A 27,047-nucleotide genomic window follows, 5' to 3' on the forward strand; every position below is an offset into this window, starting at 1 on the left:
TTTAGGCAGGTGACAACAATCTCTGAAAAATCATAACCTGTGAAAAAATGGCACACGTCACAAAGACTAAAGATCTGCCTTAGTTCATGTTAGTTTATACAGTCTTGCTCTATTTAGTTAGACAGATATCATGTGTGTAGGACATGATTCTCTCCATATTATGAGTTTAAAGGCTAAGTCTTGGGGAAAGACAGGTTCTTCCTCTGTGCTCCCATGCTCAATCCTCTCTTTCAGCACTTTCCAAACTGTACCATACCACATAGTGTAATTATCAATTCAGCTGTCTTTCACACTACTAAACTAGATTCTTTCAGAAAAGACATGTGTCTTTTGCTATTTTCTGGTGCCAGCACTTGCAGTAGTGCTTGACATATTGTAGGCCCTCAATATATATTTGCTAAATGAATGAACAAGTGGATTAATGGATAAAGGAATGAATAAAGATATCTGATGCTTATTTACATTCATTCAAATATAATGATGTTAATGCATATTATCAACAGGATCTTGAAGCACTCATCTACCTACATTTCAACCTAACACTGCTGAGTCAGTTCGTGGAACTATAACCCATGTGCACGAGTATCATAAACTAGACCCTCTTCAGCTTCAGTTCTTAGGATTTTTTAACATGCATCATGAGACCCAAGAAGATGCCACTTGAGTTTACAAGGAACTTATTTGCTAATTATGTGCAGTTCTGTGGATCCTAACTGGATCCTGAACTGGACTTAAAGAGAAAGGAGAGATCTTAGCTCATGTACACAGAAGGTCCCTCTTAGATTTGAACTGCTTTAAAGTTTTCAGTTTCTCTCTCTTGCTACTTATCACAGAAGCTAATTAACTTGAAGCACTACTTTATATGTGTGTGTAATTAAATACCTAATTTGTATTGTTGTATATATTTATTCCATTTCATAGGATTACACGGGTGCCCTCACCCTCCAGCCTTGGGCCCAGGGTGCCTCTAGTATATGGTGTATGCCAAGCATTGATCTAGGACACCCCGGCTGAGAGCATAACACAGTCCGATAGAAGGATCATCTTTGTGTGGAATCCCTTCTTCTACCATTTTAACTGGTCCATGCTTTATTCCTTTTACCCAATTCCTATCAAATATTCTTTAATTCCCTTTAATTAAACTGCATCTGAGAACCTGCTTGATTCATCTCCTGTCTCTCCCATCTATGTTTTTCTTCTGTCAGACAATCAGATCTTCCATCTATTTCTAAAGAAAATATTTTGTAGAAGTAAGGGAAATATTAACTCTCCCACAGAGCTTGTTCTTAGAATCATCCCAAGTCAGCAGGCTCCTTCTCAATGGTAACATGTATGCATGTATTAGAAAAATTGTGTATGTGTATTATATTAAATTATTAAAGAATTTGGCAAAACTAAGTATGTAGTGGTGGACAAGTTTGAACAAATGGTATCCATTATTTCTTAATCATTTCCATATTATTTTCCCTTACATTGTTTTACAGATAAACATCATACTGCACATTCTGACTCTTTTTTGGCTTTCTGCTGTGACAATTTCTGTATTAAAAGGAAGCTGCTGAAGTATATGGGATGATGCTGCTCTCTAGTGGTAGCTAGAAAAATATAGCTAGATGATAAGGGAGAGAGTCAAGGAATCGAAAGTCAGAAAATTTGAGTAGGTGTAAGGAGTCATAAAGTATGCCAGACTCAATCAAATGTTCATTACATATTTTGACAAATGTGTCTTTTATGCAATGGTTTTCATTTTGAAATGTTTGGAATGTTTGGAAGAGACGGTTATCTTAGGTAACTTCTTAGCTATTTCTATATCCAGCAAAAATACCAACCTCAGTTTGGATCTCATGATTGACCACAGCACTAGAGTAGAAAAGGCCACATGTCCAGTGTGCCAGGATTGTTTGTGGACTCATCTATAGCCAGATGGTCCGAAGTGCTGAAAGACATTTGTATCCTTCAACAATCTATATTCTGGGAAAGAAAAATTAGGGAGGCGGAGGAACTTATTTTTCCTTTTGCAGCATCAGGGATGTAACTTTAAACACCCATTCATTTTTGTGTTTTGCCAGTTAGCTGTAAAGCCTTTCCAGTCTCTGATTATTTTGCTGAGTTTAATAAGAAATGGCAAATGTACTTGTATGTGGTTATTTGGTGACTACATTTACATGTGCATGCTGTATTTGTGCGCCTGATAGATGCCATATTCCATGAAACCTGCTAAACTCTTATCACCAAGCAGATATATGGTAGCAAAAAACTATTTCTAAAGTATTTTTAACTTAAACCTAATTATGTTTAAAGCCCCATATGTTGCCTTAAAACTGTTAATTGTTGTTTATTGTTTGTAGATACATATTTAGGCATTGAACTTAGTGGTCTTGCCCTCACCAGAAGGTTGTATTCGGAGTTAAAGCATTTCATGGTCTTGTGTCCACATAATTACAAGCGACCTGGAGGATAAAAATACAGTTGCTAGAATTAATTGAGACTGGCTTGCTGACATACACATGAGTGGATGTGTGCCTTGCCCTTGTTAGGTAAACCACAGAGAACTGGACTCACAGATCTCTTCTTGGTTTTATAATTTAGCCTAAGTGATCCACAAAAGAATTCTGCTGCATTAGCCTGCTATGTCTTTTCTCTGTACTTTCCTAAAATAATGACTAGGAAAATAGGAGCATAACATCATAAAGCAAAATTGCCAAGCCCTGTATTGTTTTAGTTAAGAATAAAATATTGTTCAACTGTTTTATGAGCCCCACTTCTGTTTTATAGAAAGATAAAATTTATTTTTTTCAGGTATCTGGATGGGAATCAATTTACACTGGTTCCCAAGGAACTCTCTAACTACAAACATTTAACACTTATGTAAGTAATGTATTGTATTTTTTCAATCTTTGACTTCTTAATTCTATTTCATGAAAATGAGGATGGCAAGGTGCAGAAGATTTAGTGACCCTTTCAGATAATATAAATCATTTACAGTTAGTTGCTTCCCTCCTTGCTCGTCGTAGTTCTGGATCACTAGCTACATCTTTATAGAATATCAATCAGGTGATGAAGTGTCTTAGACAAAATCCTCCTCTGTTCAAAGAATCACAAATAGGATAAGCTCTAAGTAGTCACAGTACTGATAATGAATATAGGCTATTTTATGACAAGCCAAGGGAGGGAAAAAGATAGAAAACAATATCTTTCTTTTTGATGTTAAGGAAAAGACGATAAGTGTTAAGAACTTTACTGAAATATACTGTAAATTTAATTTATGAGATTTGATTCTCTTATTAAAAACATTGTCCCTTAAGCTGTGGAAATCCAGTATTATAATTTATTTTATAAGATCCATACCTACTTATGTAATATTTAAGAAAACTTAATGAAGATACTGACTTTCTGAGTATAAACTGCAAAATATTGAATTTTTTTGTTTGGTTTTGGTATCCTCCTAAAATAACAACCTTTTTTCCATTAATCTAAGCAATTTTGACCATCTTTAAGGTTTAAATCTAAGATGACATTATGTACACACCTGTACACAATACTTAAAAGTAGATGTAATCTTGATACTATTCAGTGTAACACTTTTAAAGTAGCCTTGTTGGTGATTGATGAAATTTTTCAGAACTTAAAAAATCACCAATATGCGAAATAGTTGTCTCTAATTCAAGTTTATCTGATTCTGGGGTAAATATGACTGACTTAGTAATAGGCTGATTGCCAATGCTCCTAGAATAGAGAAGATTAGCCCTAATTAGTGAATTTTAGAAACCTAGGTAAATGAAAATGTTGCATTTACAAATATAGACTTTACTCTAGGAAGGTTTAGATTAGTTTTAAAAAAAGAAAGGAAGAAAAAGCTGTTTCTTTAAAATACAGAAAAATCAAATACCTCATAGAAAATATATAGGATGGTTTGAATGACAAAATGATTAAATTAAGGGAAAGAGAATATATCTGTTCAGTCTCTAGTTACTTAGTTGATAGCAGCAAGAACTGATTACACACATTTTGTTCTGTTAAAGAAACCATTAAATTGCTGCAGTTTCCTAAAGGGTCACTTCAGCAGAACTGGTCGTTTGTAGGACAGCATGTGATTATTTCAGGCCAGTTAGAAATGAAAAATGAGACTTTGCAGATCCAGAAATGATTTACCAGTGACTCATTAAACAACTCTAGGCAAGTAACTTCTGCTTATTTAGAAACATTTATTTCTGAAATTCACATATAATACTTAAGGTAGAAGATAGATTATAAAGTTTCTTATAATGTTCCTAGCATTTTCACAATTTTATCGTTCCATTTTACTGATATTTTGAGATTATAATAAATGAATGGACACTCTTTGGCTTTCCTGAATCTTTCATTTATTTATATATTTCATATTTACTTCAGAAAATAGTCAGTAAATATAAAAAATATATTTTGTGAGAATAAGATCAAGTTCACTAGCCTAAATTATAACTCATAGTAAAAACCACACTTATAAATAGCTGTTTAGTATTTGGTAAGAACTCCACATCTCTCTTATTTACATACCATTTTAATTACAGCATTGCAATTGTTATTAAAGCAGAGCTTCTTTCAGTTATCAAATTTGAAGAATTTTATTTGTTAAATTATGTGTATCAGTGAGGATAAATTATGTGTCTCAAACAGGACTTTCAAGAACAAAGGTTTATTTCTCACTTATGAAATATGACTCTTGGGAGACAGCTTCGCATGTCTTCTTTCTGGGGCCAGGCTAAAGGAGCAGGCTCTCTGTGGCATATCCCAAACCTTGTAGAAGAGGGAGAAGAGTAAATGGGAAACCTGAACTCACATTACAGCTTCTGCTCAGAAGTGAACCTGTCCTTTCTGTTCACACTTCACTGGCTAAAGCAAAGCACAAGGTCACTCCTAATTTCAATAGGGCAGGAAGTGAAAAATTATAAATAATAATACAGTCTACCACAAGGGATAATCCAGAAAATAGCCCAGTGCTGACAATATTGTTATTACTATGAACAAAAAGAAGAGTCTTCTCTTTCTAAGAACCACTAACATTTCAGTTTCTGTGGTAATATTAGACTCCATTTCTTTTTTTTTTCTCTTTTAGAGACTTAAGTAACAACCGAATAAGCACCCTGTCTAATCAGAGCTTCAGCAACATGACACAGCTCCTCACCTTGTGAGTGTGGAAAAATGCTACTGAGTATTCATTAATCTATTGGACAAAATCTATTTTCTAGGCACTGGACACTTCTGGTGAACAAGACAAAGTCTCTGCCCTCGTGTAATGTAAATTCTATTGGAGAAACAGACAAATAAGACCCAGTAAAGAAACAAATAAATATGGGTGTTACAAAATGTGTTGGATTCCATAAAAGAAACAAAGAATAATATATGTTTATGTGGTGGGGTTAAGGGAAATCCTTTAGGTAGGATTCTGGGAAAATGCAGCTTGGGTAGGAGGTAGTTGAGCAATAGTTGGGCAGGTTTAGACAGAAGGAGGCCTTCTAGATTGTACTTAGGAAATGAATAAATATTTTGTATTAGCCAGACAACAGAAAGATAAAAATACATATATTAAGTAAAAGTATTCTCAATTTATTGGACACTATAGTAACCCTTTTCTTAACTGCTTTTTTTAAAAAATGGCATATGGCAATTTCTGGATACCTGAAAAAACAAATTGGTTTATGTGTGCTTTCAGAATTCTTAGCTACAACCGTCTCAGATGTATTCCTCCCCGAACCTTCGATGGATTGAAGTCTCTTCGATTACTGTAAGCACCTTACACTTAACAAAATACCTCTTTTCTTAGGGATCTGAGTTTTGGGATATCTTTTTAATATTTTAACTGCCTCATTGATTCTTGGGTATTTTAGGATATATGCTTCAGAGATTTATTGTAAATTTGGAAATAGGAAATCATACCTTACTGTATCCTTCAACAAACTTTGATTTGGACAACTTAACTTTCTCTTTTGTAATTCTTGTTGCTGTAGTCATTTATTCAACGATATATAACCTTAAGTTATGTATTTTTTATAGCTCCAACTTATTTTGGAAGAAATAAAGGAAAGTTTTAATTTCTTTTAAATCACGAATACATTTTTATTATAAAAGATTTATTTGAAAGTATATGAAATAAAGCATGAAAATGCTCCTTCAAACCTCAAATATTCAATGCCATTCTCCTCCCCACAGTTAACTAATTGACAGTTTAATGTGCTCTTTTGTATCTGTTATATGCCTTAGTTTTTATGCATTGACAAATGTATGCACAAGGCTTTATAACTTTTAAAACCACAAGTGTGATCTCTTGTCCTGCCACGGGCTAATTTTATTTAACAAGATGATTTAGAAATATTCATCACATCACATACAGATATTCCTCAACTGTTTAACCAGTGTAGATTATTCTATAGGGTGGAGGAACCATAACTTATTTAATCATTCTCATGTTTATTATCATTTGGTTTATCTCAAATTTCATTATTGTATAGAGTACTGTAGCAAATATTCTATATGTTGATCTTTATGCACAGGTGCAGGCATTTTGACAAGTGACTTAGGGTGGAAATGAGCTGTGGAGTGTGTTAGGAAGATACTGAAAGTGACTGTCAAATTGTCCTCCAAACAAACAAACAAAAAAAGAGCTCATTTACAAATTTATTTTTCTGTCATATCTTTAATAGATTACTTGTTTCCAAGCATTCTTGCAAACACTGAATAGTATTCTTTTATTTTGTCCATATCACAGGATGGGAAATTATTTTCGATTTCTCTTTTAATTTGCTTTTCCAATTTCTAGAGATTTGAGTATACTTATTTATTGAGCAGGTGTGCGTCTGTGAATTGCCTGGTCATATAATGTTCCCACTTTTCTACTGGGTACTTTGTTTCTTTTAATATGCGGGAGGTTGTTTTATAAAGGAATTAATCCTTTATGTTTTAAATATGTTGCAAATATTTCCCATTCTATGTCTTACATGGAGTCTTTTATCATATGGATGTATTTTATGTTTTCAAAGTTTGTCAGTCTTTTCCTTTATGCTTTCTGGGTTTTATATCATGCTTTCAAAAGCTCTCTACATGCCAAATTTATAAAAAGGAGCTCTTCTATATTTTCTCCTAGTACCTTTTAGTTTTATTTTTACATTAGCTCTTTAATCTGGAATTCATTTTATATGTATGGTGTATGATGTGAGGTTGGAACTTACTTGTTGGTTTCCCAAATAGATGTCCAGTTTTGCCAAGACTGATTTAAAGTATTTATCATAAACTAAATCTTCATATCAGCATGGGAATTTTTCTGAACTCCCTGAAATATAGAAAATTTAATTTTGCTTTGTCTTGCCTTTAGTTCTTTACATGGAAATGACATTTCTGTTGTGCCTGAAGGTGCTTTCAGTGATCTGTCTTCATTATCACACCTGTGAGTACCTAATTCATGCATGTGAGTTTGGGGCAAACAGTCCTCTGCCACCTTCCTTTTATTGTAACTATATAACAAAAGATGTGGGTTTTTTTCCTTTAAAAAAAATACAAAGTTTCCAACCTGGAATACAGTGCCCTGCACAATATCATCTTAATTTACCTTTCTGCTTCTTATCCCCCATGAGTTGCATTCTCTTTGTTTAACTAAATACACCTCTTCTTAAAAACGTACCTCACCTGCTTTCCTAACCTGTGCCTTTTCTCTTATTATTTTCTGATTCTGTAATATCAACCTCCCCTTCAATTCTGTATGCCCAAACCTGACTCCTCTTAAACAAATCCCGGTATCATATCCTCTGTGATGCTTATCCTGATTTGCTCAGACTGGATTCATTTATTTAGCAAATATTTACTGAGCATCTACCATGGGCGAGACAACATGTGAAATAAATTATACATACCTCCTGCTCTTCAAGACCTCATAGCCTGGCAGGAGGAACACACCAAACCCTGACATTGGTTGCAGTGTTTTTCCTGTGTTCTTTCTTATGGCAATCTGTTTATGCTTCCATATTTCTTGGAAGTACAGTAAAACTCTGCTGTACATGATAAATGGACCACAAAAGCCTCAAGTGGGTCACGTTCCAATATTCCATTATTATGAGTTGAAATGTTATGACCACAGCAAACCTAGAAGGGAGTTCAGGGAGAAGTCACAGGATCCGAAACCCTCTATGGCTACAATTCTGGGACCTGTGACTGGCAGAACTCAAGGATCAGGTTTGTTGGTGCCCAGTTCCCTTGAGTAGGTTGCCTGTTAAATTCCTTCCTGACTTAACCCTACCCCCCAAGTCACACCAAACCCCATGAAGATGAGAAGTTTAGCAAACTGAGAGAGGAGATGGCATGGAGGATGGGAGCCAATAGCCTATCACACTACATCTGAATTTGCCTTCTGAGGGCTGTGTTCTCGATGAGGGTTTTGTACATACGTCTACCAGACTGTCTGGTGCCTACTATTCGTGTCGCTTCCACTAAGCTATTAGGTCCCTCTGCTTTTTCATCTTGAAGCCTCAGTGCCCACCTCAAGGTCCACTCCTTTTCAAACTCCTTGGCTGCCATTTGCATGGAATGCAATGTGAATGAGCCTCTTGATCAGGCATGCAGGGCTGTGATGGTGCCATCTGGCAGAGTATGCCACAAAACAAAGGAAATGGCCATTCTAATGATGTTAGGGTGGTGCATCAGAAAGGGCTGCAGAGGAAGGTGCTCCTTGAGGTGAGCAGAGCTTTCCTTTTTGGGATACCCCTCCATGACAGCAAATTGAATCTTCTTTATCATGCATCCTATTCTGCTGTATATTTTATTTATGCCTTTATCTTTTATTTCCTACATGGTAAAGAGCTCCACTCCATTTGCTTTTTCCACTGAGTCCTCTGACATAGAAACTACTTAGCAAATGTCAGTAGAGTTGAGATCAAAGGACGCAAAATATCCTTGTGCTCATGCTTAATTTAGAAGAAGGATTTGAACCTGACAAACATATAAGCATAAAAGTCAATACATTCCCATTCTTGGCTAGAATTGCGCATGAAAACTGCTACAATAGAAAGTAGTATGGCTCTGTAAGTACATTTTTGGAGTTACCGAATAAAAGAGTAAGAATTAATTTTGCTTACACTGTAGGCCTAGAAGTATTACAAATCAGAAATTACAAATAAAAAGTAATCAGTTTTAAAATGCTACTTTGCACATATTACTACTTGGGACCAATCTTGTTTAACTTCTCTGTTTCTTAATCTTTTAAATGGATTATTCTTAGCACTGACCTCATAGAGTTACTATTAGGATAAAATGAGGTAATACAAGTAAAAGACTTAGCCCAATCGCTGTATAGAGTTAATGGCACAATAAACATGAGCTGTATTATCTGGATTACTTTTTAAAAATTTTTGTTTTGTTTTATTGTTTTTTATTGTTTTTGTTTTTTTTTTTATTAGAGAAGGTATGGGTTACTTTTATTATTTAGTTCTAAAACTAAAGACCTTTGTAAAGGGACAGACAGCCAGTTAAGGTCCAGGTCAGCTCTAGTGAATTAGCTGCATGTTTCTGTAGGATTTCAGGCACTTTCCTGTCTCCATGCCTTTGTGTTTACTGATCCTCTGTCTGAAATGCTCTTCCTGACTTTTTCCATCTCCTTAGCTCTATCTGTCCCACACAGCTTACCTGATTTAGACCCCCAGCTCCACCCCCACCCCAGCAAAGTTCCTCAGGCAAGTACTCCATTCAGTCTCCTTATAAATACTTGCATAGCACTTCTAATGAAAGTGATTTGTGGATATGGGTCAATGTTAGTCTCCTCTGCAAACTATTGAATTCTTTGGAGTTAACTATAATGTGTTATTCATATTTGGGTCCCCAGAACCTACCACAGTGATTGAGTCTCAGTAAATAATTGTTGAATGAAGGAGGTGTTAATCTGCACACAGTGTGTATTAATCCCAGTATAAACCTGTGTCTGCAAATATAAGGAGATCTTGTAAAGCCCAGATAAATGTTAACACCAGTGACAGCCCACTAAATCCCAGATGCCATAATTTAGGAAAATGGGGAACACCCAGTGTCTTCACTTTCTTCTAAATTGTTATCATCAATAAATCTATAGGGATTTTCTCCTGAGCATATTTGGGTTATGTTCCCTTAGAGAATAACAGTACTTACACTTTGTGTGTGTGTGTGTGTGTGTGTGTGTGTGTGTGTGTGTGTGTGCTTTTGTGGTGGTGTTTTTTTCCAGAGCAATTGGAGCCAATCCTCTTTACTGTGATTGTAACATGCAGTGGTTATCCGACTGGGTCAAGTCGGAATATAAAGAACCGGGCATTGCTCGCTGCGCTGGTCCTGGAGAAATGGCAGATAAGCTGCTACTCACAACTCCCTCCAAAAAATTTGCATGTCAAGGTATGGTGTTTACTCATTGGTACTTCTGTTTAAAAAAAAAAAAAATCATTGAGTTAATTGAAAAAGAAAGGGAAAGCAGTTTGCCCCTAGAGTTAAAGGTATAACTGAACAGCCCAATAAATAATTACCATTTCTACCTGTGTTTGGACAAGACAGAGCAGTTACCTGAGGAGCCCAAGAAAAGAAGTAGGCTTTCAAATAAATCTCTGAAATAGTTACTGAAAACGACTACATTTTTTTAAAATGTAAGAAATGCAGAGTGCACCATCTCTGGAAATTTCTTCTCTAGCCTCTAACAAATAAAGTGTTTTCCTTTTGCCCTGTCTGAATGTGTGCCCTGCTCCTAGAGCTGCCAGGGCCCTGTGACTTCCTGATGCCAGGTAAGGAGAAATGGGCCCCTCCGAGTGTCCAGGCCAAACCTTCCAACTCAACTCCTGTGCTGTAGACTTTGTGTTGATGTTCATGTTTCTTGCTTGTCTGCATCCCTTTCTTTCCCTTTGTTTTATTTATAAATGTATATAATTATATATTTATGAATTCTGAGTGGTATATTAAATACAATTATTATTCTCTTCTCTTATTACAAGAGTAATATATGTCCATTAAAAAATTTAAAGGAGAGGAAAATGTAAAGGATAGGAAAAAATTTACTTCTGCAAGAAGAAATCAGATTAGCCACTAATCCAAATATCTGGAGATAACCACTATTAAACTTTTATCTTTACTTTTTTTAGATACAAACATATTGATTAAGAATCATTACAAAAAGCAGTATCAGTATGTTACTATTATTCTAAATTTGTGAAGGTTTCAAGAAGGCCACACATAATTATTAATTATATGGATGAGAGAAATTCTTGAAAGTTCTAAATATATAGACAGCAAATGTTCATTAAGCATGCTTTTGTACAAAACTAAATTCTAGATATTGTAGAACATAGAGAAGTTTATGATATGGTCCTCTCTTAAGACTTGCAACCTAGCTGAAAAGACAAGCTTTCAACACTTGAACGTTTAAATAGCAAAACCATATTAAGTAGGTAATATTTTGCAGTCATGGTGTGAGGTCAGGATCCCAGCTTAGTTGGAGCTAAATCCTAGCTTCACCTTTCAATAGTAGGGTAAGGTTAGTTTTTAATTACCTAACCAGGCTGTGCTTCAGATTCCTCAGCTGTAAGCAGAGATGATGATAGTTCCTACCTGAAAGGATTTTGTTAAGATTAGACGAGTTAATGTGTAAAACACTTAGAAAGTGCCTCCCACATCATAAGCAATCAATAAAGGTTAGCTGCTAATTTTATCATTGTAAAATTGCAATACACCAATAAAAAGATTATGCAAGACACGATATGATTTATTGATAAAAGAAGGGATTTTCAAAAACCTTATTCTGCCCCATACATTTTTTAGTCAGCATCTAAAGTTTTTTTTTATTTTCCCCATAACAATAAACGGATGCAAAGAATGAAGAAATAAAAGCAAGAGCCTCCTTAATATTTTATATTGTTCTTTTTCCTAGAATTCCCATTTTCCCCTTGATTTCCTATTTCCAGTGCCCCAGAGAATTTCATAGTTTGCAAAAAAAAATGTATATAATTTGAAATTATTAAATTTCCTTCCACCAAAAGGCAATCTAGATTCTGGAGTCCTAGAGAAAATTCCACAACCCTCAGCCAGTAACATTGCTTTTCTTAGCAAGATCAAAAACTTCACTTGGGGGAGAGTTTTTGAAAAACTTGAGGTTTTTGTTGTTGATTCTCAAAATCATTGGTTGATATTTGTCCTTAGTCATGTAATAAAAATATAAATAAAGGTGATTAAATATTTTGGCCCAAACTAGAATAATGAAATGTCTACTTATTAGATTAATTTTGAAGCATTATTTAGAACTTTGTCAAATCCTTCCTACATTATTGAATTTATTAACATGAGTACATATTATCATGAGTACATAATTAAACTTGAAATAACCTTAGCTTTTTGGGATTACGATTTTCTAATTGACTAAAGAGAATACTCATGTTTGGACACGGTTATCTGCCGAAAGTACCTTCTTTAAAAAAACAAAAAGAACTATTTTTCCATTACACTTTTGAAGTCAAACACAAGGGAAATTTTAGAAGACTTTTATTTTATATGGGGAGGGAGGACCCACAATTAGTTTCAGGTTCTGTTCCTAGATGCTTTACATCCATATTATTTCTTATGAATCTCAATAATTCCATAAAATAATTGCTGTTCTATTTCACTATTCATGGCTCAGGAAGTTCTTTTACGATCACACATATGCATCTAGTAAATATGGTCAAGTCAGGAGATCCCAGTGGAGTAATATTCAGCCTTTCTGCTTTTGTTAAACCATTCCTGTAGTGAAAATTTGTAAGATTTTAACCTTCTATCATCTGGCCATCTTCTCCATCCCTCCATCAAAACTATAAAGATACCAGAAACTTCCATATTGCCAAATTCAATTGTTTCTTTTTTAGTTATCTTTTTATTTACTCTCTTCATCTTAGACAGTGGTGACTATCACCCCATCTTATAAATTCTCTTAGCCTCTTTCTTCATTTCTTTTGCTGACAGCTCTTTCTCTCATACACATTACTTTAATATTGACTTATATGGGGTTCTATCCTCAGCCATTTAAGTCTCAATTAGTTTCAATCCACACTTCCAAATATTTAGCCATGATTTTTCTTATGAGCTTGAGTCTGTTTCCATTGAAGATATTTCAAACACATATCCCCAAACATGCTTTGCCGGTCGGCGTATCCTATTGCAACTTTATTATGTAGTTGATATATATATGTCTCCACTGCTGAACTATAAATTTTTCCAGAAACTCAGACATTTCACTTGGCTTTGAACTCCAAATCTTAGCCTAGTGCCTGGCACAAAGTAAATCCACAATAAATATTTGATGAATGAATGACTTAATGATAGAATTTTATTAACAAATATGTTTGATGTTATGCTTTAAAAATGTAGTAATGTAAAAGTAAGTGGAGCATAGAATCTTTGATTTTAAATATAAGCCTCCTTTTAGTTAATTATGCCCAACTTCAAGTATCCCTACATGTTTCCTGAGTTGTCTTTGATGTACTTCTGACTTCTAGACAAGGGCAGTGCTAGAGAATTTTGTTACTTGATTCAAGTTTCCAAGAGGTGCTAGAATGAAGGCAGATTCTGGGTTTTAGTTAGAAAATTTTTTGGAGCTTTTGGTCATAAATCACAGTGAGATACAGTTCTCAGTGGGAGGCAATAGTGGTGTCAAGTATATAGCTAGTGATTTGAGTCAAGTAAGCAATTCTGCCTACAGGTTTTAATGGATTTGAGGTCCAGAAGTTCTTCCATTAAATATTAATGTAACTGGCAAAGACAAATTGGTAACCAAACTTTCTGTTCATTTGCCCTTTGAATTATTAAGCTAAACGCACCTCCATCTATGCAGCTGATGCTATAGGGCTCCCTTATGTCAAGATCAAATCGTAAATCAATCCAGCTAGCCTAGACTGGCCTCCTCCATTTCAGCAACATTAGTAAATATCTGAAGCGCGATTTCTTTTCTCCTCTATCGCACACATCTCACGGGAATAAAACATTGGCAATATTTTAACATTTCTTAGAACCAGTTAACTCTGCGAAGGAGAGAAGATTGAAGATTGTCTCAGCCACCAAGCTTAAGTTTCTTACTAAGCAGCAATGCAAGAACAAAGAGAATCTCTTCCTCTTAATATCGTATTGTTACTTCTGTTGGTTGTCCATACTAAATTTAAAAATCATAGTTATAGTTCTTAAAAACATAAAATCATTAATACTGTTTATTGCTAACCAATGAGTGTAATTATTTGTTGTTACCCTCTTCATGGGATTGATAAAAATAGCTTTTACTGCTTCCCCAAATTTCGGCAGCTCCTACCATATGTATCGAAAATGCTCAATGAACTTGTGATGAATGAATAAATGGCAAGCTCTAATTTGCATTTTTTCCATGCTAAAATTTGGGTAAACAAGCAGAGAACATTATTTCTCCTTTTAAGCAAACCACTTTTATTTCCCCTCCTCTTTGGAAGTCTAGGGAAACGTGTCAGTACTTACTGTTACTTCACTGTATTCAGTGCCTGATATTCACTAATTTGTCTCGTTTGATGTTAAAATCAACCCAATGAGGTGGCTTCCACTATCCTAAGGCTACAGGCTGAAGTGTCAAATCTGGTTTACTAACTTGGATTGACAGAGTCAAATTCAATGTCCAGAATAATTGTGCTTTACGCTAAAAAGACTTCTCTAATTCCTATTCTTGAACATCTTTCTTTTATCCAGGACTAATTAAGTGTGCCAAATTCTTCAAGTATTGGTTTGGCTTAAGGAGCTGTGGTAACCCTTCTATAATTTCATCATGACTTATTTGACATCTTCCTTTAGCTCTAGTATCTCGGTATTATAGAAACAGATTAAAGATCCCATTCCCCTCGAATAAGATCATTGCAGGTAAAGATCTAAGAGAAAGTATACTGATGGAAAATGAATCAAAAATCGTAGGCAGATAGGATGTAGAAGAGGATAGACTTCAAAAAGGGCAAAATATGGATAAGAAGAGGAATGAAAGGAGAGAGCCAGATACAAGGGATATTAGTTCAGAGAGGTTAAATGTAGAAATAAACGAATTTAGATAAACCAGGTAGATGTAAAAATCACATTAGACGGATTTTTAGTTAAATTGAATTATAATCTAAGTAAGATAGGAAAACAAATTATGTAATCTTAGGAAGTTTGAGATGGGAGAAAATGGTGCTGTGGTTCAGAATTTATATAACATAAATATCATTGAATTTTCCCTTCACTCAAATTCAATTGCTATAAATAAAAAATTATCCTTGAAGAATTGACTAAAAGAGAGGCCTGAAAAAGGAGAATCAAATAGAATGACAGCTAAAGTAGTCAACTTTACCAACCCAGGAAAGTTAGAACTTGATATTTTGCTATATCCCCCATGCTGATACCACCAAAACACTTCAAAGGGGTTGAGAAACTTTCAGAAGAGGCCTGTGCATATGGGAAGGCTTGCTGTTTTGGTTACTTTAGTTAAACTGAACAAATATGGGGGGCCTAAAATTCTCCCTTTATATACATGTAAGAAATTCCAGATACTAACAGTAATTCAGCATGATTAGCTATATAGGACACTAAATTTGTTCCTGGAAAAAAGTATAGGAATTAGATAGTATTTGTTAATCAGATATGGTTCAGTGGCCATTTATTAAACAAATATTGACTCTGTGGTAAAGTGGGCAGGGACTGCTTCATTCTAGAAATTCCAATACCTGTGTACTCTTAAAATTCTTCTAAAGGTTTCCAATTCTTTTTCCTTACACAATCTCCAGCTTCTCATCTAAATAATCAAACATAATTTTTGCAAGGTATCACATTCCACAGAATAAATACAGGTTGCCAAGCCTGAACTCCTGTATTCAAACTGCAGTCTTGCAAGTTTGAAAGCCCAAAAATAGACAAAATGGCATTATTCCCAAGGACTTGGGAAGTAGCCAGATGAATGCTTGCAGGCCTCCCACTTGCAGACCTGCTGTTGTGATGGTGAACATCCTTAGCTGCTGCATCCTAGGCCATTGTTCTAAGTTGGATTCTTCTTTCCTCTAACCTAGTGAAGGGATCCACTAGTAGTTAGATATTTCCTTGTCTACTGCTGTCTCTAAGTGATAACTTTAGCTAACACAACACAATCTCTCATGAGGAATTATGTTAATGTAACTATTTGTGTTAATAACTGCCACAATTAGCATTGTTTTTAGAGAAGTTTACAGAAAAATTCAGAAAGTACAGAGTGCACATATAACACACACACACACACACACACACACACACACACACACCCCAAACACACAGTTTTCCATATTATTAACCCTTTGCATTAGTGCGGAAACTTTCTTACAATTGATGAAACAATAGTAGTATAATTATACTATTGGCAATAATCCATAGTTTACATTAGAGGTCACTGTGTTGTACAGTTCTAAGGTTTTTTGAAATTTTTTATTCAGGTAACATATTTTATTCTGGTAACATATATATTATTTCCCCTTTTGCCAACATTCAAGTAGACAATTCAGTGGTGTTAATTACATTCAAAATGTTGTCCTACCATCGCCATACGTTACCAAACCATTTCTGTCACCCCAAACAGAAACTCTATAGCAATTAAGCATCAGTTCTCTATTCTCTAACCCCACCCTGGTCTCTGGTAACCAGGATTCTAGTTTCTAACTATGAATTTGCTTATTCTGATTATTTCATTTCAGTGAAATCATACAATATTTGTTCTTCTGTTTTCCTTATTTCACTCTACATGATGGCTTCAAGTTCAATCACATTGTAGCTTGTGTCAAAGCTTTATTCCTTTTTACTGCTGAATAATATTCTATTGTATATATATCTATCACATTTTCTTTATGCATTACTCTCTGATGGACACTTGGGTCGCTTCCATATTTAGATAATTGTGACTAATGCTGCTATGAACATAAATGTACAAATATCTGTTCAAGTCCCTGCTTTCATTTCTAGAAGTGGGATGGCCAGGTCATTTGGTAATTTTATACTTCACTTTCTGATGAACCACCAGTCTGCTTACCACAGTGATTGAACAATTTTACAATCCCACCAATAATGAATGAGTGTTCCTATTTCAATACATCCTCTTCAACACTTCTTATTTGCGATTTATTTAATACTAGCCATCTAGTGGGTGTGAATGGTATAACATTGTGGTTTTGATTCACATTTCCCTATTGTCTAATGATGATAAGCAGCTTTTCATGTGCTTAATGACTATTTCTATATCATCTTTGGAGAAATGTATTTCTAAGTCCTTTGCCTATTTTTTTTTAATTGAGTTGTCTGTCTTTTTGTTGTTGAATTGCAGCATTTCTTCATATATTCTGGATATTAAACTCTTTATGGAATATGTGGTTTCCAAACATTATCTCCATAGTGTAGGTTATCATTTTACTCTCATGATAAAGTCTTTTATGCACAAAGTTTCCTAAATTTGATGAAATCCCATTTATCAGTTTTTTCTTTTGTTTCTCATGCTTTTGGTGTAAAATCTAAGAAACCATTGCCTAATACAAGGTCCTCAAGAGATTTTCCTATGATTTCTTCTAGGAAGTTTATGGTTTTGATTTTTATATTTAGGGCTTTGGTCTGTTTTGAATTAATTTTTGTATATGATATGAGGTAGAGATCTGTCCTCATTCATTTGCAAATGAATATCCAGTTTTCCCAGAACCATTTCTTAAAGAGACTATTCCTTTCCGATTGAGTGAACTTGGCCAACTTGTGAAAAATCAGTTGACCATGGAAGTTAGCATCTATTTCTGAACTCTCAGTTTGATTCCATTGATCTATAAGTCTGTTCTTCTGCTAGTACCATGTTATTTTGATTACCGTGGCTTTGTCAGAAGTTTTAAGATCAGGAAGTATGAGTCCTCCAACTGCATTCTTTTTCAAGATAGTTTTGGCTATTTGGGGTCCTTTACCTTCCATAAAAATTTGATAATTGTTTTTTCCTTTCTTCAAAGAAAGTTGTTGGAATTTGTATTTGGATTCGGTTGAATTTATAAATTGCTTTGGATAGAATTGACATCTTAACAATACTCAATTTTACAATCTATGAATAAAGAGTGCCTTTGCATTCATTTAGGTCTTCTACATTTTCTTGTTTTCCATATACAAGTCTTTTACATCATTCACTCAATTTATTCCTAGATATTTGATTCTTTTAGTTACTTTTATAAATGAATTTTTTCTTGATTTCCCCTTCAGAAAGCTCATTACTAGCATATTGAAACACTACTGATGTTTACATGTTGATCTTATACCCTACCACTTTGCTGAATTTGTTTATTAAATCTAGTAGCCTTATTGGGAATTTTTCAGTATTTTCTTTATACAGGATCATATCATCTGCAAATCACAGAAGTTTTACTTCTTTTTTCTAGTTTGGATGCCTTTTTTTTATTTTTCTTACCTAATTATCTGACTAGAATTTCCAGTACATTGTTGAACAACTGTGGTGACAATGGGTGTCCTTGTCTTGTTACTGATCTCAGAGGGAAAGCTTTCAGTCTTTCACCATTGAGTATAATGTTAGCTGTGTATATTTCATATATGCCCTTTATCATACTGAAGAATTTCCCTTTCATTCCCAGTTTTTTGAGTGTTTTATCAAGAAGCTGTGCTGGATTTTGTCAAATACTTTTTCTGTATTAATTGAGATGATGGCTTTTTTTTTCTTTCCTTCATTCTATTAATATGGTATATTATATTAATTGCTTTTCTTATGTCACCACCCTTGCATACCTGGGATAAATTCCACTTGATCATTGTATATAATTCTTTTAATATGCTGTTGGATTAGACTTGCTTGTATTTTTGTTGGGAGGTTTTTGATTACTGATTTCATCTCTTTTCTTGTTATTGGTCTGTTGAGATCTTCTGTTTCATCTGGAATTTATGTAGGTAGTTTGTATGTTTTTAGGAATTTGTCCAATTCATCTAGGTTATAAAATCATTGGCATACAGGCTTTTATATTATCATCTTATAATCCATTTTTTTTAATTTCTGTGACAGAGGTAGTAATGTCTTCCCTTTCATTTCTGATTTTAGCTATTTGCATCCTCTCTCTTTTTCTATAGCAGTGTAACTAAATGCTTGTTGACGTTACTGATCTTTTCATAGAACCAACATTTAGTTTTGTTGATTCTCACTGTTGTTTTTTTTTTATTCTCTCTTTCATTTATCTCTACTCTAATCTGTTATTTCCCTCCTTCTGGCTGCTTGGGGCTTAGTTGGCTGTTCTTTTCTAGTTTCTCCAGATGTGAGGCTAGGTCTCTGATGTAAGATATTTCTTCCTTTTTAATGACAGCACTTAGAGCTATGGATTTCCCTCTCAGCACTATGTTTACTTCATCCAATAGGTTTTTAGTATGTTATATTTTTGTTTTCATATGCCTCAAGAGATTTCCTAACTTCCCTGTAATTTCTTCTTTGACCCACTGGTTATATAAGAGTGCCTTGTTTAATTTCTACATATTTGTGAATTTTGTGCTTCTCCCTGGTCTTGATTTCTTCATTCCCTTGTTTTCAGAGAGGATATATTGTATGATGTCACTGTTTTAAAATTTATTCAGATTTCTTTTATAATCCAAGCTGTGGTCTATCATGAAGAATGAACCTGTGTACTAGAGAAGAATGTGTATTCGGCTGTCTTCACCCAACTCTGTTAGATTTAGTCATTTTATAACTTCAAGTCTTCTATTTCTGTATTAATCTTCTGTCTAGATATTCTATCCATAATTGAAAGTGGTATACTGAAGTCTTCTACTCTTAAGGTAGAACAATCTATTTCTCCCTTCATATCTGTCAATATTTGCTTCATATGTTTTGGGACTCTGCCGTTAGCTGAATATATATTTATAATTAAGTCTTTTTTGTTGAGTTGACCTCTTTATCAGTATATAGTGTCTTTCTTTGTCCTTTATAACAATTTTTTATTCAAGTATATTTTTTCTGGTATTAGTAGAGCTATCCCAGCTCTCTTTTGCATACCAGTTGCATGGAACATTTTTTTTCATCCTTTCACTTTCAACATATTTTTGACTTTTAATTTAAAGTGAGTCTCATGAAAACAGCATATAGTTGGGTCATGCTTTTTTATCCATTCTGCCGATTTTTGCATTTTGAATGTAGACTTTAACCTATTACATTTAAAGTAAATATTGAAAATGCAGGACTTTCTTCTTCCATTTTGCTGTTTGTTTTTTGTCTTGTACCTTTTTTGTCCTTCAATTCTTTTGTAATGTTTGCATTCATTTTTGTTTGATTTTTTGTAGTGCACCATTTTGAGTCCCTTTTGATTGACTTCTGTATATATTCTTCATATATTCTCTTTGTGGTTACCGTGAGGCTTAAATTTAACATCCTAAATGTATAGCAATCAAGTTTGATTTGATACTAACTTAACTAAAATGACATACACAGTTTTTCTATATCCCACCATTTCCCCACCCCTTTGTTGTGCTTGTTTACAAAGTATATCCGTGTACTTGCATTTCCAAAGTCATAGATTCAACATTACTTTTTATGCATTTGCATTTTAAAACCTGTATGAAGAAAAAGTGGAGTTACATACCAAAAAGTACAATAAAATAATACTGGCCTTATATTACACATATGGTTATCTTTACTGGAGATCTTTATTTCTTAATGTCACTTTGATCCACTTTCTCATGCCCTTTGCTTTCAGTCTGAAGAACTCCTTTTAGCATTGTCCATAGGGCAAGTCTAGTGGTGATGACTCTCTCAGCTTTTGCTTATCTGGGAATGTCTTTATCTCTCCCTCATTTTTGAATTGTAGTCTCACCAGATACAATATTCTTTGTTGGCATTTGTTTTGTTTCAGCATTTTAAATTCTTCATCCTACTACCTTTTTGCTTCCATGGCTTCTGATGAGAAATACGAACTTAATCTTATTGGGATACCTTGCACATAACACGTTGATTTTCTCTTGCACCTTTCAGAACTCCAGCCTTGTTGGCAATTGACAGTTTGATTGCTAAGTGTCTGGGTGTGGTTCTCTTCAAGTTTCTCCAGTTGTGGTTCTTTGTGATTCTTGAATGTGTCTATTCATGTCTCTCTTTAATTTTGAGAAGTTTTCTGCTGTAATATCTTTGAATATTCCTTATGCCTCTTTATCTCCTTCTTCTCCTTTTAGGCCTCCAAAATGTGTATATTTGTCTGCTTGGTGGTGTCGCACATGTTTCTTTGGCTCTATACTTTTTTACATTCTTTTTTTTATTCCTTTATCTGTTCCTCAGCCTGAATCATTGCAATTGTCTTCTCTTTGAGTTCATTGATTCTTTCTTCTGCCAGTGCTATTCTGCTGTTGAAACCCTCTAGTGATTTTTTTATTTCAGTTTGTTTTTAGTTTCCTATACTGCTCCAGTAAATACCATGAACTTAAACAATGGGAATTTATTAGCTTACCTTTTTGAGGCTGAGAAAACGTCCAAATCAAGGCATCAATGAGGTGATGCTTTCTTCCTGATACTGGCTGTCGGCAATCCTTGGCTGCCCTGCCACATGACAAGGCACACGGTGGCTCCGCTGGTCTCTTTCTTCAATTTTTCATTGATTTCAACTTCTTGCTTTATGTCTCTTCCCCTCCCTCCCTCCCTCTCTCTCCCTCTCTCTCTCTCTCTCTCTCTCCCCCTTCCCCCCTTCTCTCTCTCTTTCCCTCTCCCTCTCTCCATTCTGTTTATAAAGTACTCCAGTAACAGGTTAAATTCTTCCCGAATGAGATGCGTCACCCCTTAACTGAAGAAGCCTCATAATGGATTAGATTTAAGAACATTTTTTCTGGGGCACATACAGCTTCAAACCACCACAAAACATATACAGAAATCCATTGCAAAACTATATTAATAGTTTGGTCTTATATGTTTGTTTTTAAATAAAATGGCATCACACTATTTATGCCATGTTGCAACATCCTTTTTCACTTAACACTTAATCTTGGAAACCAATTCCTATTTTTACGTATCAAAGTAACTCAGTATTTTTTCAGACTGTTTTCATCATCATCACCTGGTGAGCTTGTTAAAACACAGATTTCTGGGCTCCGCCTGCATCTTTTCTAACTCAGTAGGTAGGAACAGGGCCTGAGAATCTGCATTTCTAAGAACCTCACAGGTGATGTAGATGCTGCTTTACTGGGACCATACTATGAGAACTACTGACTAAATACCTTGTTTACCTGCTGTATAGTATCCCGTTGTATAAAAAGATCACCGTTTATATAGCCCTTCTCCTCCAAGACATTTATGTTTTCAATTCTTCGCTGTTTTGAACAATGCTGAACTAACCATTCTTGAAGGTACTATTTCCTTGCACAAATGTAAGTGTATCTTTAGAGAAGTTACTAAGAAGTACAATTTGGGTCATAGGGTATGAGCATTTTTAATATTAGACACTGCGAAATTATCTCCAAATTAACTGTACCAATTTAGAGTCCCACTCTCTGTTTATTAAAGTTCCCATTTCTTCACATTATCTTCAGACCTTGATATGGAACTTTAAAATTATCACCTTTCTGATTAGTAAAAGCTTCTTTTTCTTCAGATAAATTCTGGATCATATAAGAACTAACAATATGCAACACTATTCTTTTTTGTATTTTACTCCAAAATTATTATTTGAATATGTATTGATATTTCCCAGGGTAAAGGAATACTTAGATATGACAAGTCACTCTGGCCACCATGCTAATTTGCATTCTCTTCAATACGTGAGTTTCTATGAGTTGGCCGCCAACTGATAGACATAGGCTCTAATTTGTAGAAAAGTGACATGAAAGGTAGTTTATATGAGCAGAGTCATAAAACTATTTGAATGAAAGTTCCTTAGAAGGTTACACAGCAATAGTAGCAAGGCAGGGGGTGGGGGGGTTGCTGCTAAACAATTGTCTCAGATAACTGCTAGAAATTTTGTGTGATGAAGCATGCAATGTGAATTATAGCTGATTGTTCTGATGAGGATAAAGAGCTACAGAGAAATCAATAACCACAGAGACACAATAGATATTTATATTATAAAATATTTTTATTTTATAAAGATGTTACTCTACCATTATCCTAGTCAGTTTCCAAAAGGAAATCTAAAGACCTCTCACAAACTGTGCAAAAGGCAGCATCAGAGGAACATAATTCTATTGAGTGCAGTACAATTTCTAGATGTTAGCAATTCATAGAATAAATATGTGTGACCAAAGGAAAATGACTGCAGCTAAATGTGCATTTAATCAGACCTTTCATGGGCCATGAGCTTTTTAAACTAAGTGTCCCAAAAGACAAGACTGCCAGTAGAGATTATCTCAGTGATGCTTTCTTCTTGGAGAGGAAGATACAGACACCTGGTCCATCACTTGACTGGTGAATATGGTAACAGTGAATCAAAAGGAAAAGAGTGAGCATATAATAAAGATTAAATTTTGGTTGTTTCCGTATGCATTAAAAATGGCAATGCTTTGTATCATATACGTGAAAGTGACACTTCTAAACAAATTTTATCAGAGCAGTTGCTTTCCGTTGTCATTTTTTAGTTGCAGTGATGACTTTCTGCTTATTTATAAACCTCTTCCCCTTCCCACCACATCCATAGAGTCTGCTTTGTGACCAGTGGCATGCATTTCCATGACAGTTGACTGAGGCTAAGGGGCAGACTGTGGTCATGGAACACAGCACATAAGCTAGCTGGCCCAGAGGGGATGGGCCCTGTGACATTGGTGCCATTAACCTCAGATACTAACCAAGTACATTAACAACACTGAGCCACTGTCCAACATCAGACAGTCTCACAGTCCTTCCTGTTGGATTCTTGAACATAATATGATATGGGTGTCTTGTTTTGTCACGGAAGAGAAACACATATGAATATGTGACCAATAATTTTTATGCAGAAATTACTATTACTTTAAGGCTTAGAAATAATTTTGTCATGAACTAAAAATAGAAGGCATCAGTTTCTAATATTTGTCAATTAATTTTTAGGTCCGGTGGATGTTAATATTCTTGCTAAATGTAATCCCTGTTTATCGAATCCATGTAAAAATGATGGCACCTGTAATAATGATCCAGTTGACTTTTATCGGTGCACCTGTCCCTACGGTTTCAAGGTAAGTAGAAGCCGTTGCGAGAGCTTTCATCTGAGCATCCTCATTATTCTACTGTGCTTTCTGCATATGCTGAGAGCTACTTTCTTTGCACTAAGGTTTTTTTGCATGGCCATTCCTTCTCCAGGGACAGGACTGTGATGTGCCAATTCATGCATGTATCAGTAACCCCTGTAAACATGGAGGAACTTGCCACTTAAAAGAAGGAGGAAAAGATGGATTCTGGTAGGTTTATGTTAGTCTATGATCTTCTGTGTCACAAGTATTGGAACAAGAATAATTAAACAAATAATAGTTTTCCTTTTCAAATTTAAAAGCATCGTTTTTTAAAGAACCTCCAAAACCTATTGATTTGGGCAATATGTATTGGACCCTCTTCATTTTTTTTTTTAATGAAAACACTTCAGTATTCTCAGCTCAAAATGCTAGAAAAACAAGAAATTAAAGCATACATACACATTATGATTAATCAAGTCAGATTAGGGCAAGACAAAGTATTAACTCCGTTATGATAATTAATAGCTGGCTGGCCCCTGCAGCAAGTTGTATATTCATTGTTGTTTTCTGTACTCCTTTAACAAACAGTATGTAAATGATAAGATGTAGGTTCCACTGAACCAGAGAACTAATGATTCATTTCCAAGCCACAATATGAGTAGGCAAACATGCTGTAAACATTTTTAATCTGGAGTTATTTAATCATACAGTGTAATTACTCAAGATGTACCTCATGAATTATGAAATAGAGTTCTTCATTAAATGGCATTAATAATTTCAATGGGAATACTAATCTACTAAAACTCGTTAGAACTGTCACTTTTTAGAGAAAATATACTTCATTTTTGCGTTCTGTTATGAAATTATCTCTTTTTCATCTGGGCTTTACCCAAAGATTATTCTAATATTTACTGAGGTTGAATTGTGTAATATTTTATGTCAGGAGAAAAATTGTATTTGTTGAGATTTAAAAGGAACATTCACATTTTGTACTTGTAAGGAAGATGCAATTTAATTTTCAGATTTCTTTTTTTTTTTTTTTTCAGACATTAAGGACATTACACATAAAGTAGTAGGCAGTGTGATTTCCAATTCTTCATCATTTGTGAGCAAAGAAGGCTGAATTATTTTACTTGAGAGTCAGATATCTAGGCCCATAGAGTGAACTTTGCTTGTGTTTTGGACCTACAAATACATCAGATTTATTAACTTGAATGGCCATGGGCCCATTTCCTGTTGAGCAGTCAAAATACCTTTTCTTTTTCAAATGTTTTCTGATTTAGGGGATATTGCCTTAAATTGATGCTTGCACCATGTCATTTTAAAGCATTTAAAAAAAAATCAATTTCTTTTAGTTAAGTGCTCTATTATTGGTGAGCATATTTATGCCTTTTTTTTAGCATTTAGATCACATGGTTTAAAAATGCAGTAAAAATATGTGTTTATCTTTTCTTTTCCTGGCTTGTAGGTGCATTTGTGCTGATGGATTTGAAGGAGAAAATTGTGAAATCAATGTGGATGACTGTGAAGATAATGACTGTGAAAATAATTCAACGTGTGTCGATGGAATTAATAACTACACATGCCTTTGCCCACCTGAGTACACAGGTATGAAGAATAGGCTATGCTATGCCATCAATCTGTATATCTGTTTGAAAGTATCATTTGCACTGTTATATAGGTTTAGTAAACCATTGTATTATTCAATAACCAGCAGGTGTTTTGGAAATTAGATGTAACATAAATAGCAGGAGGAATTAAAGATGGGTTTCAGCCAAGCAAATAAAGACCCAGCAAGCTAAGTTAGGACAGAGGCATCTATCATAAAGTCATGCTACCCAGCAAAGAGAAGTGATCATACTGAAGCTTTTATCCCACCACTGAATGTCATTTTCGGGCAAAGCATTTCCTTTATACAAACCAAACCACCAATATTTATGTGAAAAGAGGGCATTTCTTTACATGGTCAAAATATAATTAGTCATTTGAACTTACTCATGTCCGTATTTGGTTATTCACTAGTGAGTATTTTCCCTGAGTAACCCATGTCCTTCAAAATAAAACTCAAACAGGAAATTAAGTATTTTTTAATAGTTTAATAAGACCATCATCACCTTTGTTTCTGACATTTTAACTCATTGGGTGATAAATCTCATAAGGCTATTCAAACCACTAAACTTCTTCCCTGGATGAATCAATTCCCTATAAAGTTAATGTCAAGTTCCTGACTTCTTCTTATGTCAGAAGATCTATTTTATTGTTTTGTTTTTTTTTTTCTTGGTGGCTGCAAATAAAAAATTCAGAGTTACAATCTTTCTTCCTTAATAAATCAGTTAGTTTTAAAGTTGTTAGAGAAAAAGACAAAGTTGCACATTTTATTTGTCAGGAAAAAATGGAGTAGAAACTGTTACTCTGTTCAAAGACCATTTTCAATTTGTTGAGGATTTTTCATTAATTATACTTATTTCCATATTTCCATATAATTTAATATTTAGTTAAGAATGTCAGAGGGTGAAATAACTATGTAATTAACTGAAGTTTTATGTCTCTAAACGTGAAAGATGAAAGCACAACTGTCTGATTAACTTTCCCAAGAATTTTGGAAAATAATTGAAATTTACACTTTTATGTAGTACAGAAACATTGAACTTTAGTAAGTATGGTTCTTAATGAGGAATAATGCTACCGAGAATGAGGTTCTATTTTGGAACCCAGGATCTGTTTGAAACATGCCTCTGAATCTTCCTTTTGCATGGTATGTTTCTTTTTTATATACTAGGGAAGCACCTCATGCTATAAAGTGTTGTCATAACTAAGTTTCCAGTAGAAATTTGAACATTTGTTTTGTTTTGTTTTGTTTTTCCCAAATTGTTCTGTTGCTTATATGCAGTCCTTTCACTGCTTAGTGGGCAGAATTTAAA

The 27,047-nt window shown here is 34.5% G+C and overlaps 1 protein-coding gene across 2 annotated transcripts in view; it reads left to right on the plus strand.

The window, feature by feature from the left end:
* SLIT2 (slit guidance ligand 2) overlaps positions 1-27,047 on the plus strand; it is a 391,304-nt gene that overhangs the window by 309,715 nt on the left and 54,542 nt on the right. For both annotated transcript variants that reach the window (XM_037829492.1, XM_037829493.1), the window contains 8 exons: positions 2,800-2,868; positions 5,096-5,167; positions 5,693-5,764; positions 7,349-7,420; positions 10,217-10,380; positions 24,008-24,132; positions 24,257-24,354; positions 25,595-25,734. In XM_037829492.1, the coding sequence (XP_037685420.1) occupies positions 2,800-2,868; positions 5,096-5,167; positions 5,693-5,764; positions 7,349-7,420; positions 10,217-10,380; positions 24,008-24,132; positions 24,257-24,354; positions 25,595-25,734 (812 nt within the window). The remainder of the gene's footprint in view (positions 1-2,799; positions 2,869-5,095; positions 5,168-5,692; positions 5,765-7,348; positions 7,421-10,216; positions 10,381-24,007; positions 24,133-24,256; positions 24,355-25,594; positions 25,735-27,047) is intronic.

The sequence above is a fragment of the Choloepus didactylus genome, chromosome 3 (assembly GCF_015220235.1).
Source record: "Choloepus didactylus isolate mChoDid1 chromosome 3, mChoDid1.pri, whole genome shotgun sequence".
In the NCBI taxonomy this organism is placed as follows: Eukaryota; Metazoa; Chordata; class Mammalia; order Pilosa; family Megalonychidae; genus Choloepus; species Choloepus didactylus.